The 23,847-nt window shown below is 37.7% G+C and overlaps 2 protein-coding genes across 7 annotated transcripts in view; one reads left to right on the forward strand and one right to left on the reverse strand.

Annotated features, from left to right (window-relative positions):
* Nucleotides 1-23,515, reverse strand: LOC144215830 (synaptic vesicle glycoprotein 2C-like). 5 transcript variants are annotated; one of them, XM_077744994.1, is made up of 14 exons: nt 22,816-23,515; nt 21,268-21,410; nt 12,563-13,240; nt 8,928-9,108; nt 8,234-8,385; nt 6,053-6,186; nt 5,752-5,841; nt 5,157-5,267; nt 4,975-5,063; nt 4,600-4,764; nt 4,286-4,419; nt 3,997-4,203; nt 3,661-3,820; nt 1-3,240 (listed from the first exon to the last, which is right to left on the reverse strand). In XM_077744994.1, the coding sequence occupies exons 3-14, from the start codon at nt 13,161-13,163 to the stop codon at nt 3,057-3,059; spliced, it is 2,208 nt and encodes a 735-aa protein (XP_077601120.1). In that variant the 5' UTR covers nt 13,164-13,240; nt 21,268-21,410; nt 22,816-23,515; the 3' UTR covers nt 1-3,056. The 5 variants fall into 5 exon arrangements, with proteins under 5 accessions (XP_077601120.1, XP_077601119.1, XP_077601121.1 ...); XM_077744993.1 differs by lacking the exon at nt 22,816-23,515 and adding an exon at nt 22,156-22,225; XM_077744995.1 differs by lacking the exons at nt 21,268-21,410; nt 22,816-23,515 and adding an exon at nt 19,183-19,351.
* LOC144215829 (uncharacterized) overlaps nt 22,318-23,847 on the forward strand; it is a 6,490-nt gene continuing 4,960 nt past the window's right edge. For both annotated transcript variants that reach the window (XM_077744989.1, XM_077744990.1), the window contains exons 1-5: nt 22,318-22,519; nt 22,866-22,949; nt 23,068-23,197; nt 23,273-23,311; nt 23,432-23,613. In XM_077744989.1, coding sequence (XP_077601115.1) covers nt 22,866-22,949; nt 23,068-23,197; nt 23,273-23,311; nt 23,432-23,613 — 435 coding nt within the window. In that variant the 5' untranslated portion in view covers nt 22,318-22,519. The remainder of the gene's footprint in view (nt 22,520-22,865; nt 22,950-23,067; nt 23,198-23,272; nt 23,312-23,431; nt 23,614-23,847) is intronic.

The following is a 23,847-nucleotide window of genomic DNA, read 5'->3' on the forward strand; positions in this document are numbered from 1 at the left end:
TTTCCAAGAGGACATAGTTTTTTATTGTTCTGTATATATTTTCAAAAACAAAAAAAAGACTGCAATGAACATCTTTTCACTTCTTAATATTTTCACACTTATTGACCCCACAACCTGAAGCATTGACCGGCAGGCCCAAAAGGTCACAAGGATACACACAATTATTGTCCACATAGATTGGATTACCTCTGTGAAATGGATGTACAGAACATACAAGAGTGATACATTCACATTTTTCTTCGACAAACATCTGAATATTGCCATAGTTTCTGGTAAAATAGTTCAAAGAAAAGCATAAATAGCACATAATCAATTTTCAACATGCAAGTACACACACACGCACACATACTCATCATACAGGAAAGGATGTTAGAGAGAGTGGCAGTTGTAAAGGGGAATTGGAACAGAGGACTCACAGTGATGCAAACCGTGGACGGAGCAGTGGGCACACAATAAAATTCAATTTGCTTGTACACATTACTCCCACACCTCCACTAATATTAGCTTTGATTATGTACACTATTTACAGTCTGAAATGAATACACGTGCATGCTTAAACACACACACACACACACACACACAGAAGTAGTACAATAAATAAATACTCCAATAGTGCAATCAAAATATACTTCTCACCAACACTGTTCAGAATTATGGCTTTAACAAATGTCATGTAGAAATGCTACAGTTTTTCTTGCAATAGAATGCGTAAGAGCCACACTTTAAGAGGGATTAAAATATAATTGTCGCTCAGCGCAAACATTAGGTAAACGTTTTTTGGGGGGATGGAGTGGGGTAATGTATTTTTAGAGCGGTTTAATATCTAGTAGTTTGCTGATGAAATACGTTTTAATTATTGAGATCTAACCAATGGCTGGCTCCAAAATTAAATGTCACTGAATTAAAAAGAATGGATATCATAATATATTCTACAATGAGAGAGAAATAGATTTATTTTACTGTATTTTGTTTTGTTCGATTGTTATTTGCATTTTTGTTGCATTCTTGTGTTATTTCCCATTATTCAGATGGTTCAGATACTTTAGTTGATGATCATGACTCACATAAAGAAGTTATTCGTTCATTTTGCTTATCTTCATCAGGGTCGTGAGTGAAAATTTCCTATACTATATTTAAATTCTTGAAAAATATTTTTTCAATAAAATGTGTAGAATTCAATGGAATAATATCTACAGTTAAAGGTAAGCGTAAACTGAATTGATATAGACTAACATATTCAAAGAAATGTTTTCTTTTAGCAGTTCTATCCTACAACCTCGGGATACCACATGACTATGAGTAGACTGCTCTAGGTCAGGAGAGGCACGTTTTGAAAGGCATTCAGTATTTGTTATCTTTTTATATTTATTGTTGGTGACTGCCAGGAGCAAAGTACATACAGCAAAAAAAAAAAAAAAACAGAGGGAAAGTGCTCAAATGAAACTTTTTTTCCTCTATTATTTAAAGTGATTATCGAAGTGGAATAGGTAAATCTTTAAATATGTGATTCAATCATTCCAAAAACACAGATGGAAAATAACATTACACTTTAAAAATGGCAAGATTAATTTCACCATAAAATGTTTTTTTTAATTCTGCTTGGGAAATTAATAAAAATAAATTACATATCCTACATTTGATAAATAAGTTTTAAATAGCATAGATAGCAAATGTTGGCTACAGTTTAAGTTGAAAGTGCTACTGTGTGAGCTTTCATGTATTTTTCCCATTGCACCTGTCTGCCTGGCCACCTGCAACCTGCATGGCCACCTGCAACATGTCATGTGTTTGCAGGAAACCCAGCTGTCGTACATCTGTCTTGTGTGACCATTCTGTCTGATCATCTATTCCCTCCGTTATCACACAGCAGGTTGGCTGAGCTCATTACAACTTGTTTTGCACTTTTCTCCCCATCTGGCTCCTCTTAATAAGACCATCAATATTAAAAGCCTTGAGTTTAAGTGATGCGGTAACACTGTAGAAGAAGCTGGCTGTTACTTGAACAAAATTATTTTTTTTGTCGGAAATGTGAAACAATCTGCCTTGTTCACATAGATCATGCACAAAATCACAACTTTAATTTGCATGATATTTTCTCCTGCCGATTGGTAAGATTATTTGTTGTACTGTTTGACTCATAAGTTGGCTGTCTATAATGCAATATTTATATAGTGGATATAAAAAAAACTTAGCAGCCCTTTTAAACTAGCAAGGTTTCGTGATATTGTAAAAAAAGAGACAACCATATCAATTGAAATCAAAATAGTAGTTGAATAAGTGTGCACCACCATGTTCAGTGGTACTTGTCACACGAATGCTACTTAAAAAGCGCCTCTGATTAAAGGTGAATCAAGTTTAGATGCTCCTGTAGGCCTTTTTTGGCTGAGTTTTTGGTTGTTGTTCTGTATTTTTGCTGAAGCTTGAATGCATTTTTACAGCTACCACTGACTGGTGTTTTGGAAATTCTCATAATTTCCTCCATCCTGAATTAACCCAGAAAGTTAACCAATTGTTTGCTATTATTTGAATTGGTCACTTACCCATTCTAAAATACTTAAAAAGCTGTATTACTCGAATACCATTTTGATATTCACACAACATCAATTCAGCAATGGTTTAAAATCATCCACCTGTTTGTATTTTTTGTTTAGTTAGATGGGCCTATGATATACACATTCCATATCTTGGATTCTATTTTGTGCACCTTTCCAAAATGTCCCAAAAAGGCCTACAAAAATCCTACATTTATTTGGGGTGAATCTTTGAGGGGTAAAAGGGTGCAAAAATGTTATATTATTTTTTCCATGCTTAGAAATTGCTTTTTCTCCACTGATTTGTACAGATTATATGACAAATTAATGGCAGACAAACCTCTGTAATGATTTATCATGGTTTCATTTTTTTTACATCTCAAAATCTAGCATTTAAACTGGGGTGTCCTAGCTTTTTATATCCACTGCATGTATGATCCAAGCCAATAACGTTTCTCTCTCTATGATCTTTAAGCCCCCTCAAGCTATAAGTTTTATCTAGGTTATAGTGCGATGAAGCTGGTGTTACATGAGGACATTCGCTCTTGTATCGGGCAAACGGAGGCCAACTAGACCTCCCCCTACAAGAACTGATGATGCCATCAGGATAGGGATGGCCTTTGTGATGCCGACCAGAGAACCAAAAATGAGGTTCCCCAAAACTGCAGCCATCTTACATAGCGCATTGCAGAATCCAAAGCCTGTTCCCCTGTAGGAAGTTTTCAGGAGAATAGAGGTTTAAAAAAAGAAGAAGAAATAATTAGATAGTTCGTCTTGAAGTATTAATGTAAACAGTAAATATTTTCACGGGTTTTACAATTAAAAATTGAAGTAATATTTGTATGTCACATTATTGCTTTAACCCCTCCTAAGACCCAAACTCTTGCAAGGCATGCATTTTTATTTTCTATTTAATATTTATGCTAATTGGAACCTTATGAGTGTAAAAACAAAGAATTATCTTTTTGCATGATGTCCAAATCATAAGTAAAAGCCAGGCCCTTGTAGTTCAAAATTTAACATTGTAGTCTTGTGATGTCCACACATGTGGACGCCTGGTCCTAGGAGGTTAAGGACTACAAGGCAGGTAACCTCTTCCATTTATGACTACGATGACTTATAACCTTACCTCCTGTCAGTTGGGAAAGATTCCGTAGTCACTACGTCCAGAGAGTTCCAGGCAGAAATACTCAGGCCATTGTAAAGGCACAGCATGAAAATCATCATGGACTCACTGGTTCCAAACCACAAGAAAAAGCAGCTGATGCCCGACAACACCATGGAGCCACCTGGTGCACAAAAATGACAAATCCCCCAAAAATAAAGTTTCAGTTATATTGATTGAGGCTGTTCCAATCTGGGCTCGTCATCAAAACTATTCCACACTCACTGTGATAGATGTCTAGAGTTAAAAAAAAGAAAGAAAGAAAGAACAACAGGAATCCTTAACAACAAGCTATCCTACCTAACATGGACAAACGGCCTGTCTTATCCATTAGAAGAGCAGACACGATGTTCCCTGGTAAAACTGCCAATGTTCCCAAGAAGTTGATGAAGTAAACCCAGTAGGCACTGTAATCATCGTCAAATGTCATCTGGCATCCTGTCTTGTTGTGGGTGAACGTGCTGTTGATCACCTCAGTCCCATCTATCAGTTTGGAGTCGTCGATGTCTGCACGCACAAAACACTTTGCAGTTAGGTTCATAATTTGATTAAAAAAACAGCACCTTCAAAGTTGATAAGGGCATCTCACCTGTATTAAAGAAGAACGCATCGACAAAAGTACAGTTATGGAACATGGATCCCACGGATGTCACGTCATCAAAGTAGCAGTTACGAAAGGTCGAGTCAATAAAGGTGACGGATTTGAGTTTCATGTTGATGAATCTGTGTGCAGATAATTATATTGTACTTCAGTGCGTAGAACCTTAAAGTCCTTTTTCTATAGTACAACACTCTTATAAGATTATTTCTAGTTTTATCTGACCAGACAAAACAAAAAAGAAATCTAGGGAGAGGAGCTGTTTTGCAAAATGTACATAATATCCGCTGAGCTCAATTGCATACCGATCATTGATGAAAAGTCCATTTTTGTGTATCTGATTCTCCAGGGTAAAGTTGAAAGTGAAATTTTCAATACGCTCGTTGTTGTGCAACTGCACTTTAGAAGCATATTCATCTGCCTGCAGATGTTTGATGACATCAGGGAACCAGACTGACAGACCATAATACCTGCAATCAGAAAAAAAAAAACGTTTTAAGTCTAAGAAAGCCTATTATTAATCTTTTTTATCCGACAATTTCCACTACTATCTGTCTCAGCTCAGGCTGTGATTGATTTGGCTCACACTTTTGGAGTAGAAGGAGCTCGGATTGAGCAAAATGCAATTTGTATTATGTGAGTGGGGAAATTTCACTTGATTCTTTCGTTAGAACACTCACCCAAAAGAGAGCGTGAGCCACACTATTGCAAGTCGTATCATATTTTCTCTCATTGGGTAGTTGAAACACTTCATGAGATTCAGATAAATCTAAAGAACAACAATGCATGGATCGTCAGAATAGTCTAAAAGCAAATTGGGTGGGGGACAAAGGATAAAACGTAAACTGCTGAGAGAACATACCCCATGGACTTCAGCTTTCATCCGGAAAATAGCCTTGGAAACCGGGTTTCCTGATCCTGACTCCAATTCCACAAATTCATCAAGCTGCTTTGGAATCTTTATCCTGTTAACCTAGCAGTTAGAGTGATTAATGTGTGAGTATAAAATGAATAAAGATGACTTAAGGCGCCAAATTTAACTGTCAAATTTCACAACCAGCACTTTAAATATAAATGATGACTAATGATGTCAATGCTATATCCCTGGAAAATGACAAACTAGATGTTTTTTTTAATTAAATTAGATTGCCTCTATTCAAGCAACCATGTTATTGGTGACAAATATTAAACCTTAAAACAAATAAAATGAAAATGACCTCACAGAGGCTGATAGCATCAATGAATTTGGCTACTTAACATGCAATGCAGTTCAGGTTCCAAATAAGCTTGAATGGCACAGAAGAGCTTTGAGAAATGACATAATGCAGATGTGAGCCCTTGAAGAGAGTCAAAGTATGTTAAAACCTGTCCTAGCTGTGGCAGAAAATAAGCCTCTTTTCTTCCTTTCAACATCACTAAATTAAAGCAGAGCAGCACCAGGGAGAAATAAAACTCACGCTGAAGACTTTTTCCGGCTGCCCACGCGCTCTCATGTTGGTGTCGTGGATTTGCTTGAGGATCATCCAGGCTTCGTCGTGCTTCCCTACCTGTCAGCAGAAGGAGCGTCAAAGAAAAAAAAAGACATTTGTGGGATCAGCAACAGCTTACTAAGCAAAAGCAACAGTTTGGAATCATAGACTATGGTCCATTGAATGTTTTTCTTGGAAATGTATGATAATGTAAAGCTGGCAAAGATTTACCCTAACTATTTATTTCTTGAATTTTGGTGTCCAATTTGATGGGCAAACAAGCTCGTACCTCGAGGTAAAATCTGGGGCTTTCTGGCATGAAGGTAAGTGCAACCACAGAACATACACAAGGCAGGGCACAGACCACCACAAACACTCTCCAGCTATGGAACTGGTATGCAGAGCCCATGCTGAAACTCCATCCTGGAAGCACAATGCACAACATCAGTTGAATTCGGATTGGATTGAAGAACAATATGAGATATTCATGAAAAAGTGTTTTAGTTTCTGCATTTTCAGCATATTTCATTACTCCTTTTTTCTTTCTAATTTTATGTTAACATACCAGTTTTTATATATTTTTACTTTACTATTAAAGTAGCAGACTTTCAACAGACTCATTTAAATTGGTTTTGTTCAAAATGCTGTTTTAAGATATTAATTTTATAAATTTAGTTTTACAGGTCATACAGAAACCGGCCTGTTTTGATGACAGCTCATTCCAAATCTTATGAAATCTAAAAATTAATTAAACAATATGTTACATTGAAGCTGAAAATGAAAAATAAAATATGGTACAGTGAATTAAATTTCTAATGTGTGGTGTTTGAATTTTATAGAATTAACAAAAACCAGAAAACATCAGGAATAATAAATTACAATGACTGTAACTAATTTTGTGTTTGTGAAAACCTACCGTCACCATCTAAAAGAAAATCATAATAATAAAACGCCCCCAAAAATACAATGGTGTATTGCCAGTTGTGACCTCCCACGTCTCTCAACGAATCGTGCTTCATGGAGATGAACAGGGAGCAATCCATTACCGGGCGTAGGCGGTAGTGAGGATGAATGGCAGCTTTACGTTACTGTTTATGCCAGAAAATGTCTTCCGAGAACTAATCGTAAAATATAATCTTCTTTAATAGTAATGCAATTACATTCAAAAACATACAGGTAATACAATGTCCACTCATCGTGCTTTCATTTGATCAATACACCTACTAGTCTTAAAATAATAAATGCCAGTCAAGATTGACTACTCCACAGAATTGGCCATTTGTCACAAAGCCTTTTTTTGTTTTTTGTCTTGTTTTTTTTATTTATTTTGTGCACAGAGTGAGTGATAGGAGGAAATCGAGAAAGGATGGAGTTGTTCAGCACTGATTGCCTTTTGTACAGAAATGGAGCTTAGTTTCTTTCCCCTCAGGGTCTGTGTTTTACTCACTCTATTGGAAATCTCATTACAAGGATTATGTACATAATTGACTACAACTGGTGGACCAGTTCAGCACTCCCTCACAACTACTACTCCTACTACAACCACATGTACAAAGATACAGTGGATAGCTTGATCAGCTTAAATATGTACATACAAATAAGCACTGCCCAACATTCATATTCTAAATTCAAATATTTGGCACATGCCATTGTATGTATGAACTTATTTCTTTCGGTCTATTTGGCTGTTTCCAAAAATGTGTGTTGATGTTACTATTATTTCGGCCAACCAGATTCATGCTTGCATGCTGCCACGTCAAGTCTAATTTGAATCAAATATGTATGTTGTGATGACTGATGAGATTTGGATAATATGTTCATTTTATAAACTTACTGTAACGTTTGCTTGTATGCTAGTGTTCGAAAACTCAAACATTAAACTGGTCCATGGTGTATTACAGGTTTCAGACCACAGTTTTAAATTACTGCTGGAAAAACCTTGCACCAAATGCAAGGGTTGCCACTGACACACACATTTACACACAGACACATGTAAGTGCTATTGCATTCACTGACGTCACAGATTGGCCAACGCACGGTCTGGTCATAAATCACCTCAAGCACAAGCTTTGTCCTGGTCAAGCAAGGAGAAAAACCTAATTATGCTTGATCAAAAAGAACACTGTCAAGATGGGGAGTGGAGTGCAAGAGAAATAAGAGGAAGGAGAGATACTAAAAGAAAGGACAGAGTTAGAAAAGGATGGTCAATTCAGGCATAACGTTGAACTTTCTAAACTATGTTCTGGGACTAAATTTAAACTATTAAGTGATGGTTACTGTAGAAAGAACTGATGCATGCGGTGTTTAGCCGCCACCAAGAAGCATTCGTCGTATCTTAAAATTTAAAGCAGAGCAGTCCCTGATATCACAAGGCGACAGTGTATGCAGCATTATCCAGAAGTGGGTGCATCCACGCATCTACAGCATAAAGATGATGAATTCAACTTGTCCAAGCAGCTGCTAAACTCACCATAATGCGGGATAATAGCCCAAGCCATGGCGGATGCGTAGATCTCGCCAATCATCCAAAACATACACAGCCAGCTCAAGTGTTCTCCTCTTTTCTCTCTTGATAAAACCTCTGCAAAGAAAGAGAAAACAATGGGCACTGCACCTCCAATCCTGCAAGAAGCAGAACAAAATAGAAATTAGAGATATCCAACAAGTACATAAATATTCTGCATGATCCGTCACATGTTTTCTGTTTTCTTAAATTCAGATCTGCTTATGCAATTAGGCTTTACGATCACATTATACAGCAAAACATGACATAAAGCATAAAAACCTGATTTGATATAAAGGTTACGTTGACATTTTTTTAATTATTACATTAAGATAGCTACACATGCAATTACTGCAGTACCTCCTGAAAGATCAAATATAAAATCACGTGTTGTGTACAAATAGAATATATAATTCCAACTGAATACTCCAAAATTATATTGTATTCGTTAGGTGCTTTAAGTATTGTGAATTACGTTTAGTGATCATTAAATTTAATGAATACCAGCAAAGGGAATAACAATGAGGATGAAGACAGATATAATACTCTCAATGAAAGAATGCCAAGGAAACACACGATGGACATATCCCTGCTCGTCCTTCCCAAATTACTTTTCTATACAAATTGGCATTCATGTCACCTCCAGTCTCAGAAGTCTTACCCAAACCCTGCAGCAATCCGGCAAACTAGGAAGACGCCGTATCCTTGGACAAAAGAAGACAAGAAGGCGAAGAAACCGTTGGTGGACATGCACATGAGGAGGCATTGTCTGCGGCCAATTTTGTCAGACATGCCTCCCCAAAAGAATGCTCCCAGCATCATCCCCAGGTAAACAATGCTTCCTGCAAATAAGAGAGAACATATGGAATATTATTTTTTGCTACAGAGGCCATCATGGTGCATTAAAATATACACTAGGTAGTATTTGGAAAGACTAATAAATATTTATGTATTATTCATTTTCCATACTGCTTTATCTGTTACGGCCGTGTCAGGGTGCTGGAGCCAAGCCAAATGTGGGAAATAGATGTTGAGGATTTTGTTTTCAATTTTCTGCTAGATGTTTAAGTCAATACAGTATTTTTTTTTAAAAACAGTAATGAAATTAGATTGTTTGCACAGATCCATCCTGCATCATATACATGAGAAAATCTTCAGTCTCAAAGTTCCCTTGTTTTGTACCTTGGCAAGGTTTGCAATAATTATTCATATATTTATTCATTCATTTTCTGCACCGCCGTAAGGGACTCACCACACAGGGATTGAGCCCTACATCTTAGAACCGTGAGACATCTAATAAGCATTTTAAACTTTATTAAGTCTATATTGGACAGACAGGCACCAAATAGAACAAGGAAAGCACCTGCATTCACTCCTCTGTGCAGTGCATTAAAAGCAGTAGACAAATGAATCTACCCTAAGCAGGATCATCAATTACACAATGAATTTATCGATGTTCTGTCCAGCTTGCTGCACGCCATCTCGGCGTATGATGTCAGCAGTGCTGGCTGGCCCCAATAAAGAGCAGGGCAGTACACTGTACTGTCACATACACTGTAACTCAAAAATAACCTCATGGAACAAAGAGAGGTCTGTCGCTAAATGCTAAATGGCTGAAAGAAAGGTTGGGAGTCATCTCGGGGCAACATATTATTGTTTCCGGTGGTTGCAAGCAATGTCTTGTGAGTCTTGCAACTTTTCACTGTCCATGGTAGTATGTAGTAAACTATATGTACACAAATATACTGTATTGGTAAGCATTTAAAAACAATTATTGTTACAAAGAGGACTTTGAGAAACTTGTCAATAGGTACTATTATTTAGTTTTAGCACATCGACAGCATTAGCAATACAAAGAGATTTGTGATTTTGTGATCATGTAGCTTTACTTTTAAATTCGGTAGCACACTAGCAGTGCAGATCTTACATCTCCCATGGTGCACATGATGGAGCGTGAGATAATGCAGCATTGAATCACATTCAGTCCATCGTCAGCAAATCAATAGAGAACATATTTTAAATGATAAAGCTGGACAGGCTGGCATTTTAATTAATGAAACTTCCACATTTTGAAGGGTTACACACCACTGCTTTGCCATTGATTTAGAGGAGAAAAAATCAGAGGAAGAAGTGGAACAAAATCGATACACGTCAGCTCAGTTGAGCATAGTTTAAAGACAAATTGTGGCTGACTCCAAAACCACAGAGAGAAGATCAGTACAGTTTCTGACACATTACACAGAAACCAGTGTGAATAAAAGCACACAAGCGTCGAAAATACAGTTGAAATTTTTTATGTGACCCACGTGGACTTGGTGCAACGTCAGAGAATGACAGTGCGTCAGGAGACTTGTCAGACTGAGGCAAAAGGTTTTGGCCCATGATACTGTGTTGGTATGTCAAAACACATCAATCACAACATCAGACCAAATTAGAGACGGCACATAAACCACTACAAAAGACTCACACTAATTCATGAGCATAAAACACTTAATTTTGTATTGGTAAACTACTCACTGAAGAAAAATAAAAACAGACTGCTTAACTAAAAAAAATGGAGTATTTTTTCCTGTTAGGTTTAATAAAAATACCATTAATCTATGACAACTTAAAATTACTGAATCCAGTTTTCAGTGAACATCACACTACATGCATTATATTTCACAAGGGATAAAGTATATATTCCTGTGAGTACTATTGATGCTTATATTCTATTTACATACATAGATAGACCTTGTGGAACACCCTTCAATGATTAGGAAGGATGTGGGAGAGCTAAGCTGCATTCAAGACCTCTTCTCTGATTTCACGCTTTGATGCTCATTCCTCTCAGCCTCAAGATCTGCTTCAACACCATCAAAAACAACATTCTTCAATCCATTTTACTACGATACATTGGTAGTTCTCCATTATTTTCAATCTGCACCTGTTCCCTTTCACGTGCTTAATTGCTTCTCCCATCTTTTGTCCTTACTTCTCATATTTATTCCTACTCATACAGACTTCCTTTTGTATATTTCTTTTTCACTCAAGCTTTTTGGTGGTTTGAATGACTATTTTTTTCCCTCCCGTTACATTGTGAGACCTCAACGACAAGGAAGGGAAAAAAAAGGAAAATAAGTGTCAGCATCCAATCTCCATTACAGCAAGAAGTGAGAATGAGTAAATCGAATGGTGCTTTAATGGGAAGGAGTCGTTAAAAATGGTTTATAACCGACTGATATTGCTGGCCAAAGCCGCCTGGTTTCGATGCCCTCCACTCCTACACATGTTCCATTCCCCTTGTTGGAATGGCACTGCACAAGTGTTGGTATTCTCTGCAGTGATGCTGTCATTTTACCGCAGTTTAGTTATGCTCAGCTGCTCTTGGCCCCCGGTGCCCCACACACAGTAAGTAGTAGTAAAGTGGACAAAGAAGAGGGGGTGTTGCAGATGACGATGAAGGTTCATCATACAATAAAGAACTGACTAAACGGTTACAATTGATAATTAGAGGAGATTGAAGATAAGTTATCCTGAAAGTGACTCGGCTTCCCAGCGACAATGACGAGGAAGGAGAATGTGTGAGTGTGTGTTTGGAGGGAGGTAGGTGGGTGTGATGATGAAAAGTACAGCTCATGAGAACAAATAAGTAATGATAGGGCGGTGCATTCTCATTGTATTTTGTGTGTGCGTTGATGGCAAAGCCTCTCGCTTGCATTGCTGGCATGCTGAATAGTAGCAGTGTGCCAAGCATCTCACTCTGATCCTCCCACTCCTCCTTCCCCATTACGCCTCTTAACTTGGTAATCTTTCTACTTCAGAGCTGTCCCTCCTTCACGCAAGTCCACTGTTCACACACTGTACTTCATGGTGGCACTTAAATTCTCTGTTCATACTTTGATGCCCTCATCACGGGTACACGGCTACACACCACAAAACCAATCATAAGCGTTCCTTCTTATCTTTTTTTAGAAGTCCAAAAGAAGGTCTCAAGTTATCCCTTACATTGTTGTTCTTCTTCAGTCAATCCTTATGCACAACATTGTGATGAGGGATTACACATTTACAATCACCAGGACTGCTGGAACTTCTGCTCAACACACTGGTTAAGCAATACCCTCCTAATCCTGACAAAGACTTGTGGATCGGAACCCTTTTGTCCATGTGATGCACAGATTTTAAATCATGAAATGCATGCAGGCAGTACATGTTAAGTGGCACTAATCAGTTTTCTCATAATATTGAAATCTAATTATTTTGTGAGGATATATGGGGCGTGTAATGGTAAGGCATAAGGCTTGTGAACTCACTCACCTAGCCATCCTGAGCTGGAGTCAGGCGCGCACATGTCGGTTTCAGCACTAGGAAGCACAAAGCCCACCACGAACACCTCAACACCGTCTGACATGAGTGCCAGTCCAAGTACCAAGAACAGCTGCCACTGGAACCTCCCATGGCCGCACTCTTGGATGATGAGCTCGTACTGCTGTGCCAGCTCCTCCTCATCCGCCTGCCGCTCCTCCTCAAGTTCTTTTCTGTCCCTCGTTGCATCAGACTTGGGCTGCCCGAGAGCTACTTGGCCCTCCTTATGCTTCCTATCACCTTGGGAGGGGACCCCCTGGTACTCTCCCTCATAGATCTCATCTTCGTCGTCGTGGCCCTCGGTGGCATCGCTGGAGCCCTCATCATTGTCGCGGTAACCCTCTCCATCTTGCCTTTGAGGATGCCTGTAGAAATCCTCGTCATCATCATCCGCATCGTCCTCAAATCGTGAATAGTTGTGATGGGATGTATACTCTTCGGAGGCACGGTCAACTACTTTGTTGACTTTCTTTGTCGCTTGACGCTTTGCTTCTTTCACTATGTCCTTGGCACCTTTAACCAAGGAAGTTCTGTTATTGTAAGAATCCTCCATTTTGGCCAAACCAGTGGGTGATGGGGAAGACGAGCGAGAAGGGTGGATTTATACTGGGAATAGTCAGATCAGTCCGTCTGTAAAAGCAGCAAGACAAACAACGTGTCACCACAGATGAAAATAGACAATGTTAGATGTAACAATTAAAATAAACACAGCTAAAAATCAATTTCACAACAAAGAGGTCAATATTCTCCCTGGGCCTGCGTGGGTTTTTTTCCGGATACTCCAGTTTCCTCCCAAATTCCAAAAACATGCATGGTAGTCTGATTGGACACTCTAAATTGCCCCTGTATGTTTGTGAGTGTGCATGGTTGTCCGTCTCCCTGTGCCTTGCCTCGCCTCTGGACCGGAGACAGCTGGGATTGGCTCCAGCAACCCCTGTGACCCTAATGAGGATGAAACGGTTCAGAAAATGAAATGAGAGGTCAATGTAATTATGATGGTGCAACAATCCAACCATGGCATTCATATTTCATCCGTGAGATGGAAGAAACTGTTTTTTGTGCATACATCTTCACTAACCCGCAATTTCCCAGAGAGTCCTATTGAAGGGAGACCTTAGGCGAATGTGATTTCACATTCAAACTCTGATTCAGGTTTGCATGTCTTACAGACCTGCATTAGAACCAAAATGCAATTCATTCAAAAATTATATGCAATAATATCATTTTAGAAAGGTGCGCTTCACATGTTTACATTGAACTGCCGGAAAGCTAAATCATCTCTAGACTGACTTAAGAATAGGGCGGCGAAATCATCAGAACTGTCCAGAGTGCACCCTCTACATGCGTCTCAGGGCTGTTCACTAAAGCCTCTAATGAACACTGAAGCCTTGTCAGGAGAACACAAATCAAAGGGCCAGTTCCAGCTCCTATAATGCAATTTTACTAGACAAAATGACACTGCTGATTCAAGGTGACTCCAGTAATCTCTTTGGCTCATTGAAAGACTTCTGTGGTTATGAGCAAGGACCAATATATTTTTAATGCCTGCATTAGCAGTGTCCAAGATTATCATAAGAATTAATCAAATGATAGGGGTTATGGGGGATCCAACTAGTGTGTGTAGTCCTCAGTTGAGCAACTAGCCATGTGCTGGTACACTGTGGGCGTTCAAAATTGAGTCATTGAGATGCAGTAAAACTACCCAAGGGGATTAGTCATTCATTCCTTTTTTATACCGCTTATCCTCACAAGGGTCAGAGCCTAGGGAGATTAAACACATCCAAATATGTATAATAAAATCTAAATAGTAAACACAATTTTTCTTAATGCAAAATTAAATAGATTATTTTGCTAAACCAACAGCCAAAGCTACAAATGTCAAAGTTCATGCCACCCTGCCATCACTGAAGAATTAAGCCACGTTGCTTAAACAAACTGTTTCTCTTTTTTATCTGTGCACATTGACCAGCATGCTCACACAGCTCCTGGTGATGTCTGCCTGTCAGAAAATCAATGGAGTGCATGGTGAGGTGTGCTGTCAGGCCTGATGAAGCTCAGAAGACACCACAGCTCAAAGAAGACCACCTGACCTCCACAAAAGGAGCCCCTGACTGTGCACGCAGCAACAGGAGTAATCACAATCAAACCGACACTCGCAAACAAGACAGCAGTGGAGCTTTTCCATCTTCCATGTTCTCACCAATAGGCCTTAGAGTACTGTATTTTCAAATTGTCACATAGTCATGTCACATATTCCTGCAGATATACAGGATATATCCATATATATGTACATATATATCCGGTTATAGGGGCAATTTAGAGTGTTCAACCAGCCTACCCTGCACAAAATGTTGGCCATTATACAATCAAAATGGTCTAATGTCCTTTTTTATATGCCTCTATATATGCGAGCATTAGGTTTAGGTTTTACTATAATTATAATAGTAATATTATTGTACTGAAAAACAAGCAAATACGGTCGAATCAATGTCACCAATGCTGTTAAGTTGTCATACACTTCTCTTTTACATTCAGCATCTGCCCTTTGAAAGACATTCACCGGCGCATACACCTGACAGCTGGTTTGCTTTATTAGTATCAACTGAAAGCAGGTCCAATCTCTAAGTGGGCAATACTGCAAGTAATCCCATCAAAATGGAGAAGTCGTGGCCTCATCTGGAGGAGGCGCCACCAAAATGGGATGGCATCCATTAGGAGATTTCATCAAGCAGTGATGGAATTAGCTATACTGAGCTTGTGCATGTGTTTGTGTATTGAATTGGGGGAGGAGTCGTTAACAAAACTAAGACAAAACGGAAACATATTATCCATAAGAGCAACAAAAAATAGTATGTTTAATAATTATTAATATAGATCCAGTATTTCCCATTTGAGTAAATGGAATCATGTAATTTGAAAATGGGGATTATCAAAAAGCTATAAAAAGAGGTATGTAATTAAAGGTGAAGAATGCAGTTCTTGATAAATAGCATAGGAAACCACATGACCACAGACATTCTTGATGAAACTCGTTTTACTGTACTCGTGGGCATGGTGGTGACGTAGCGAGATTAACGTTGTCTTATAAATGCAAAAACACTTCAGGCCATTTAGCTACAGGGATCATTAACCATGATCTAAACAAAATAATGAAACATCTGCTGAATCTTTTGATTGTCAAGATAATGGAAGAAAGCTATTTTTTTCAGTTGTTTTTGTTTTTGCTTCACTGCCTGAGGCACGACAGTTGGTTTACAACTGTATTACCATGAGAGAAATGCAAAGGGGGATGGATCTCATTGAGCTTGTGTTGGAAGTTCAAAGGATTGAAGAAAGTGCAGACCAAAGCTAATAAAATTCGGGCATGAGTGTTTGACTGAATTTCAGTAAAATGATTAATTAAAGAAAGGAAACTCTTAATCTTAGTTCACGAATATTCTTTAGTGAGAAATAATTCACCACATGGAGAGAATCATCTAAATGAACACATTTCAAATTACAAAAAAGCTTGGCACAGTGTGGACCTCCACTGAGGGCATTAAGATGTTTTTTATTCATTCATGTTATTTTTTCTATTCAGAGTGGAACAATACCACCAATAGAGGAAAAATAATGACTGAAAATCTGAAATTGGAGAGCATTGATGTTATACTTTCCTGGTTAGCTAGATATCAGGCCAGTTTCATGGAAAATTAGTAGAGAAACATTTTTAATAGTTGGATTGAATGCTACCATTTGATTTTTGAGGAAGGGTGACACTTCTACCACAACTTAATGGGTTCTTTCTTGCACACCATATGGCCAATAAAACAACTTTTCCTGCAGGGTTTTACTGCAAAATCAGGATGACTATGTACTTTGTATCAAAGTATTTCCCACAAGCATTTTTCGACAGGTTTCCAGTTCAGCGATTGAGAGCATGTCTATCATTTATTGCCTCACGAGGTACAATTCATGGGCGAGTCAGTTGCCTCCTCTCACATCCTTTCCGCTTTTTGGCAGAGTGCTTCCACTGCCCCAGGGCACGCGGCATTGCTCTACAGCCTCTTATTCCACAGCCAACAACCCGGCAAAGTCAACCGCAATTAAGAGGAAGTATTACAATGCCACCAAAACCAGTGAATAAACAGATAAACCGTAAAAGCTCACTATAAATGTTTTCAAAAACACTCAGTCTTAAACTTTACGCTATGCTGTTAACAAGAAGTTATAAAAATCTAAATTTACAGTGAGGTAGCATTTTTTAAACAATGAAACAAACCTGAAAACAAATTAAAATTCTTAATACTAAAACTAAATTAGTTTTTAACTTTTAGTTACTTACACGAATTATGCCAGCTACATCATAAATACTCACCTAAATAAGACAAGGACTGTGAAATATTAATAATGCCACTTATTTAATAATTTAAAGCAAACCAATAAAACATATGGGTGAAATTAAATCAGTGTTTAATTTCCCACAAAGAAATATTGAAGTTCCACACCAATGTCTTATTAAACGCTTTAGAAACTTAAAGAAGAAAAAAAATGTCTTACCTTGATTTTATGGCAACAAAAGTAGAAAGAGCTTCTTAAAAGCCATTGTTCGATGTGTGTTCAAAAAATCTCTTGGGTATTTCTTTAACAAAGAATTGGATGCAATGTAAATGAATTGCACAACGTGATTTTGTTCTCCCCCCCCTCCCCGATGCAGTGCTCTCTCGCTGCAGCACTTCAGAAGAGGAGACAGAGGCAGGGGGACGGAGGATGATGGGAGGGAGGGAGGGAGGCAGGGAGGAGGAGGAGAAGGGAGGAATGGAGGGAGGTAGGGATGCAGGATTGGATCCAGGGAGGGGAGCAGCGTAATCAATAATTGCATTTCATTGAGTGATGCGGGTAATTCCGTCTGATGGAACAATCTAGTTAGGTGGCTAGATGACGTGGAGAAGCATAGAACACAAAAATAGGTCTAATTAAAACTGGTTGGAACTGGAAATACGTCATGTTCTAATCAAGCCTAGAATTTTAAGATTTCATAATGTAATCTTCTTAAGAACCAATATATAAGAAACAGACAAGAAATATCCTGCATGATTACGTCTGTGCCATGATTTGGTGTTGTTCATGAAAAAGTGATCAAGCTGAAACATTTAAGGAAAATGAATCTGGAGAATCGAATGATAACAATGAAATTCACAATTCTCCATTGTTTACTGCTATATTTCAAAAGCCCACTGAAACTGCTTACAAATTAGAATATTGAGGGGGAAAATTAGTCATCTGATTCTTGGCAGTGCCATTGGAATACAAAAAGCAACATGCAGAAAAAAAGTGTATCAATCAGGAGATGCAAAAGGTGGTTTGCTAACATATTTAAACAATCCTTAAGTCGAATGTGTAAAACTAAACAACAACTGTAAACCTTATCCCAATGCAGCTGATCAAATTCCACCCATTAAGAGGCCCAAGAACAGAACCCTTATACTTAGGGGAAGAATTTAGAATAATTAAGCGAGCACTTTGGAGCTCAAAGGCCCACTGAACAGTCCGTTGTGACATGTCGGACAAGAGATAAAAGATAATTAATCACTTCCCGTAGGGATTTTTGATTACTCCAATCTCTAGACGAGATATCCAGAAAGATTACATGATAAGATTCTTAGCCTACCACTATAATTTGCTCTAACACCATACTGAAAGGGTTTTCTAGAAGGAAAGTACAAAAATATGCAAAAAAAAAAAAAGATCTCTTATTTTCCTCTGAATATGATGATTCGCAGATGCAGTGGCCCGTGATTGGGACACCCCACTCCCCCATAGCCTTAAGCCATAAGACTCCATTTGGTATTGCTGAAGAGCAGAGGAGCACTTAGCTTAATGTACACGAGTGTACAATGACCCTCACGCACATACATGCTCACACGCACACACACACACCTCACCACCTAATGTGCCTGTAACAAATTTCTCTCCCTTATATTTTGACAAATAAGCATTCATAAATAAAACCATTTAGTGTATTTGGAGGTGAATACACTCCTTTTCTCATTTCAAAGGCTGCAGAATACAGATTTATCGTTACTGGGATTTGATTTGAATTTGTAGATTACTCTACTAATACAATTTATTTTCATTAGACTCCCTTGTGTATGCATACTCTCTCATTGATTAGCAGCATCTTAACCATTTTGTTAGAAAATTCAGATAATTTTTACTTGAAACGTTTTGAAATGACATAAAATACATTTTCATGTAAATTCTGAGTATGGCTCTCAAGGGGAAAAAATTTAAAATGTGATTCTTTTTTCTTTCGTATCTCTGTCAAAAATGGTTCCTATGCTATTTCCTTAAAGAGACAAATGAGGTTGACTGGTAAAAACTGTCGACTGCTTATCTTCATCTACATTACAATAAATGGATGTGGACACTGGCGCAAATTGATTTTGTCTCATGAAAAAAGATGGAACTCACCGCCCAAGTCCTTGTATTCTATTTTTCATTTGCCATCTTTTGTGGAAAAATATTCCTTGTAATGATAATATTTGATCACTAAAATAATATATCTGATCTCTCCAAATTAGAATACATACCTTAATTTATTTAATTTTACTGTGTACCTAAAGGCAAAATTCAAAAAATACAATGGGTTGATTAATATTTCCAAATTTATGAGCAAGTATAATTAATCTTTTTAATCCCAGATCCGGCTCGGTCTACCAATAAATGATTGTGAGTACTCAATAATGTACTTTAGATAAAATCCCAGAGGGAAGAAAGAAAAATGGGCTGTGATTGTTGTTCCGGAACAGATGGAAAAGGCTAAAATAGAAGAACGTGAACTGAATCACATTTCACTAGGCAACCCTTGGCGGATTTTTTTTCCTGAGCAATGATGAAAGACCTTAAAAGGGCGCTATAGCAACAAAAGAGATAGCAACACATAAACAGCGTGGTAAAGCAATATTTTCTAGATACAGAGGAGAATCATATGGAGTACATCTAAAACTCAATTTACAAAGATATTTATCATTCACTCAGGTGGGAGTGATAATGCAGAGTTGCCTTTCCTCTCTTCTTTTCATATCTTTTAACAAAGGCCAGTGTGAATATAAAAAAAATCATGTTTGACACTTCAAAAGAGCATCGGGAGGAAAAAAAAACTAATTTCAACATCAAGAGCCTGGGTTGTTAAAAAAAAACTTGATAGTAAACAATCCTGGAGACTGAAATTGGGTAAATGTGGAATATAAAGCCAACCTGCTCTGAAATTGAATAAATAAATAAGTTGGCTCAAGTTGGCCAGAATTATACAAATAGAAAATGGAATTTCTTTAATTCTTGTAATGTATAATACTGAAAATTTTACAGTTTAGAAATGCTACAGATTGCTCACAAAACTGATAGCCCCTCTCACCTAACTAAAAATAAAGTGGAGGGCAAAGATAAATTATTAACCAGATCCAAACCTTACAGTGTATCTGTAAGGTATCTTCAATATACCTATTTTGAGACCCTGTATATAATGCTATGTGAGGCAGCCTTGTTCTCTTACCGCACCTTGTATATTTGCTTGCAGGTCATAACTGACAGAGAAGATCAAGTAAAGTTAGAGCAGACAGCAGGTACCAGATGGTTTCTCTAAAAACGTCCTATTTCAATAAGCTTCTCTCTCGTGCACATCATCATGGCATGTGCCCTTCCTATCGCTGACCATATCACTACATCCGCTGTCAAAAGGGATTTAGCTTTAGAAGACGACAAAAAGGAGTGCAAGCCAGTCTAAATCTACGGCATATGACATCATTTTGTCACTTTGTAACCCCCTACTGTTTCTCCATTGGTACCCGTGTGCTAAACCAGAACCCCCAAGGCCCGGCTCCATCTGCAGTTCTCATTGCAGCTTTGGTGCTTTAACTGTCATGGAGCAGCGCACAAGGATGCAAAAACCACGTGGGTTGATTGCTAATGATCTTCCTGGCTCGTTTCCCAGATTGCTTTTTAGAGTTCAGCCTTTCTCTCATTGCCTGTCTGCAGGATTTAATTAAGATATTGAAAAAAAATGCATTCTGGGATGAAGAAACTCACTTATCCCATTGAATATCATTAGAATTTTATGCATATCTTGTTTTGTTCTCGAACTAAAATGTAACATTATAGCAGAAATCACATTCTAGTTTTAACATATTCTGTCATTTGTTTGCTTTTCTTACCAGACACACAGTCACCAAGTTTACTAGAACAGATAAGTGTGTAATATTATTCTGCTTCACAGTAGTCACATGTAAAAATACTGATAGATAAATCAATCAATCAATCAATCAATCAATCAATCAATCAATCAATCAATCAATCAATCAATCAATCAATCAATCAATCAATCAATCAATCAATCAATCAATCAATCAATCAATCAATCAATCAATCAATCAATCAATCAATCAATCAATCAATCAATCAATCAATCAATCAATCAATCAATCAATCAATCAATATGTACATAGTCCGTAATGTGTACTATCTCTTTGTACTGTTTAGATGAGATGGACATTTGAGAATGTTTGTTTAGAGAAAATAATTTATGCATTAACATTATTTATATTGAATTGAATTTGACAATTTATAAAGAAGTAGACGGTAACTTGAATTTACGGATGAAGTGGACACAAAAGACTCACCGAATCAGTCCCTTGGCCTCTCTTACTGCTGCAACCTTCTCATAATTTGCATCCATGGCTGTATAACTGGCAGTGTTTGCAGCTCATTTCAATTCCAATTCATCTCTGTCTTCCTGCTGCTACAAGTGATAATCCAAAAGTAACTTGGAGAAAAACACAATGACACAAATGAGAGAGATGTGATGGATTACAAGAAACCCAAGGGAGAATGCCATCAAAATGTAATGAAATTGAATCTGTGAAACTGTGAAATGCCAATAGATGATTCATCGCAACATTATTTTAAATGGGGTCATTATAGAATATTACAATAAAAAAAAAAAACAATAATCATTGTGATTGATGAAAACATCACTACAGACATCCACACAAGTTTTAAAAAATGCAGAAAGTTTGCTTGTGCTCAATATAGTAGTATTATGCCAGCCCGAACAAGTTACAGCTGATTCGAATCATTCCAATTTTGAACTGGAAACTCGTCTAAATATTCTAAGAAACATTAATTTAAGATGCAATGCCAAATGGAATAATGATGATTGTCCTGGACTAGATTGAAAATGAATGTGAATATTTGTTGATGGTGAGGATAGTGTGCTGCTGAGTTTAAAAATGTGAAAATAATAAGGATTGACTCCAATCCATTGTATTTTATGTTATGCATTTATCTTGTTTGGTTTTAGTCCATCCATATTCATTATTGATGAAGATAAATAAAAACAATATATATGTTTTACACAATCGGAATGACAACAAAGTACCACCATATCGATTGTGAACCAATGTCTTTCTTCTTTTGCTCTGATTTCTCTCACAATTCTTTTATGTTCATCGTGCTTTGGGTTTTAATATGTCTCAAATATTTTCCATCCTAAACAACTATTACTGTACCAAGCAGACGAGCCAGGAACATTTGTGTGCCTTTGTTTGGAGGCTTCAGATTTATGCTGCAGTAGCGTCGTTCCGCATACCGTTACTAGGAAACGGTAGAACCAATCAGAGTCGTGTTTATTTAGCCTTAGTGGAAAATACTCCAATGACATATTCGGTTGTTGGCCGGTTACACGATTTCAAACGATTTAGTCAGCTTTAAGCCAACGAAGTGTTAAACAGCGAACCGGAGCAAAGAAATTTGCTTTATCATTTTTAATTCAACGAATTTAAAGCCGATCTACTTTTCATTTTACCCGTAAGGTTAAATCGTGTTTTCAAAACGCAACAGTCAGTCTGAAAAACACCAAGATCAACATCGCAGGTTTGTGACATTTGCTTTCAAAATAATGCCCGTTCTTTACAATATACATACAGTATGTGTTAAGTTTGACTCCCGTCAGGATTCGATTTAAAGTTTGTAGTTTTTTCTTAGTTTGGAACATCATAGCCACTTTGACCGTAACTCTTTGATCCGTTGTGGGTTTCTTCTATTGCAAAGTATGGGTGTGTATGTTAAATACAGTACTCATGTAATTCATAATTTTTTAAAAATAGAGCGTGAGATCGGAGACTTTGACAGTGTCTAAAACTGAAAATCATCTTTTGATCGATTCTTACTTGTATATACTTGTATGTTATATTCTTTCAGCACCTATTTTCCTTTTTAGATGTCTTCAGATGAAGAGGCCAGTGTCCCAGTGTTGCCCGCAGACTCAACATATCCCAGCAACTCTCCTTCCGTTGATCTTCAGGTGAATGATCTATAAAAAAAAAAAAATCTAAAATACTACTACATTGCATATTCAACATGTAAAAATGAATGGATCCAATAATAAAATTAAACTGGTCCCCTGTTCTGTGGTCAAAAAGGAAGAATATGAGGACCTCCTCCAAAATGCTGGGGGTTCTTCAAGATTTGATCCTGCCTCTGCTTCCCGCTTGAGGAGGTTAGGGGCATCTTCTGACGATCAGAGTTCTCAAAGAGATTCACAACCAGCAGGTATTTCAGGCTTAGTTTCACCAAACATAGTACTCATTTCACTAATCAACTGCTGCATCTTCTGACTTATAACAGATCCTGGCGAACCCTCTTCATACTTAAGAAGCCGTCATGGTAATTAAGTCTTAAGTCCAGAAATGTCTGGCGCTTCTAGAAGGATCATGATACTTTTATCTATTTTGCAAAGCCTATCTATTTAAATGTTTCTTTTTTTGGGGGGTGGGGTATTGCCAGAGAAGAACAAACGCTCTTCTAGGAGAGGTTTGGATAGCTCAGACAGGTTACAGGATGGATCTGATAGGGGCCATCAAAGCATGCAAGACTTCACTGAGTGCACCGAAACGGATCTTTTCATCTCAGAGGACCACATTAGCAAGTTGGAGAACATTGTGGATACATGGACCCAAAAATTAAAGGTCGGACATATTTTTTTTCCTGACACTGTTTTTGTCTACTGGTAGTGGTGTGGGGGTGTGTAGTACAAAGTTCAGCACTTTTTACTTGGGGTCTGCATCAGTCTTTTTCAAAGGTATTTCCCCCCAAATTAATTTGAATGAGTGATTTTGTTCCAGACATTGTTTGCCATTACAAAAACGTTGACTGCATTACAGGCAATGTTCACAACTTTTAACTTAAGAGGAGCTGCACTG

This window comes from Stigmatopora nigra, chromosome 22 (genome assembly GCF_051989575.1).
Source record: "Stigmatopora nigra isolate UIUO_SnigA chromosome 22, RoL_Snig_1.1, whole genome shotgun sequence".
NCBI classification, from domain to species: Eukaryota; Metazoa; Chordata; class Actinopteri; order Syngnathiformes; family Syngnathidae; genus Stigmatopora; species Stigmatopora nigra.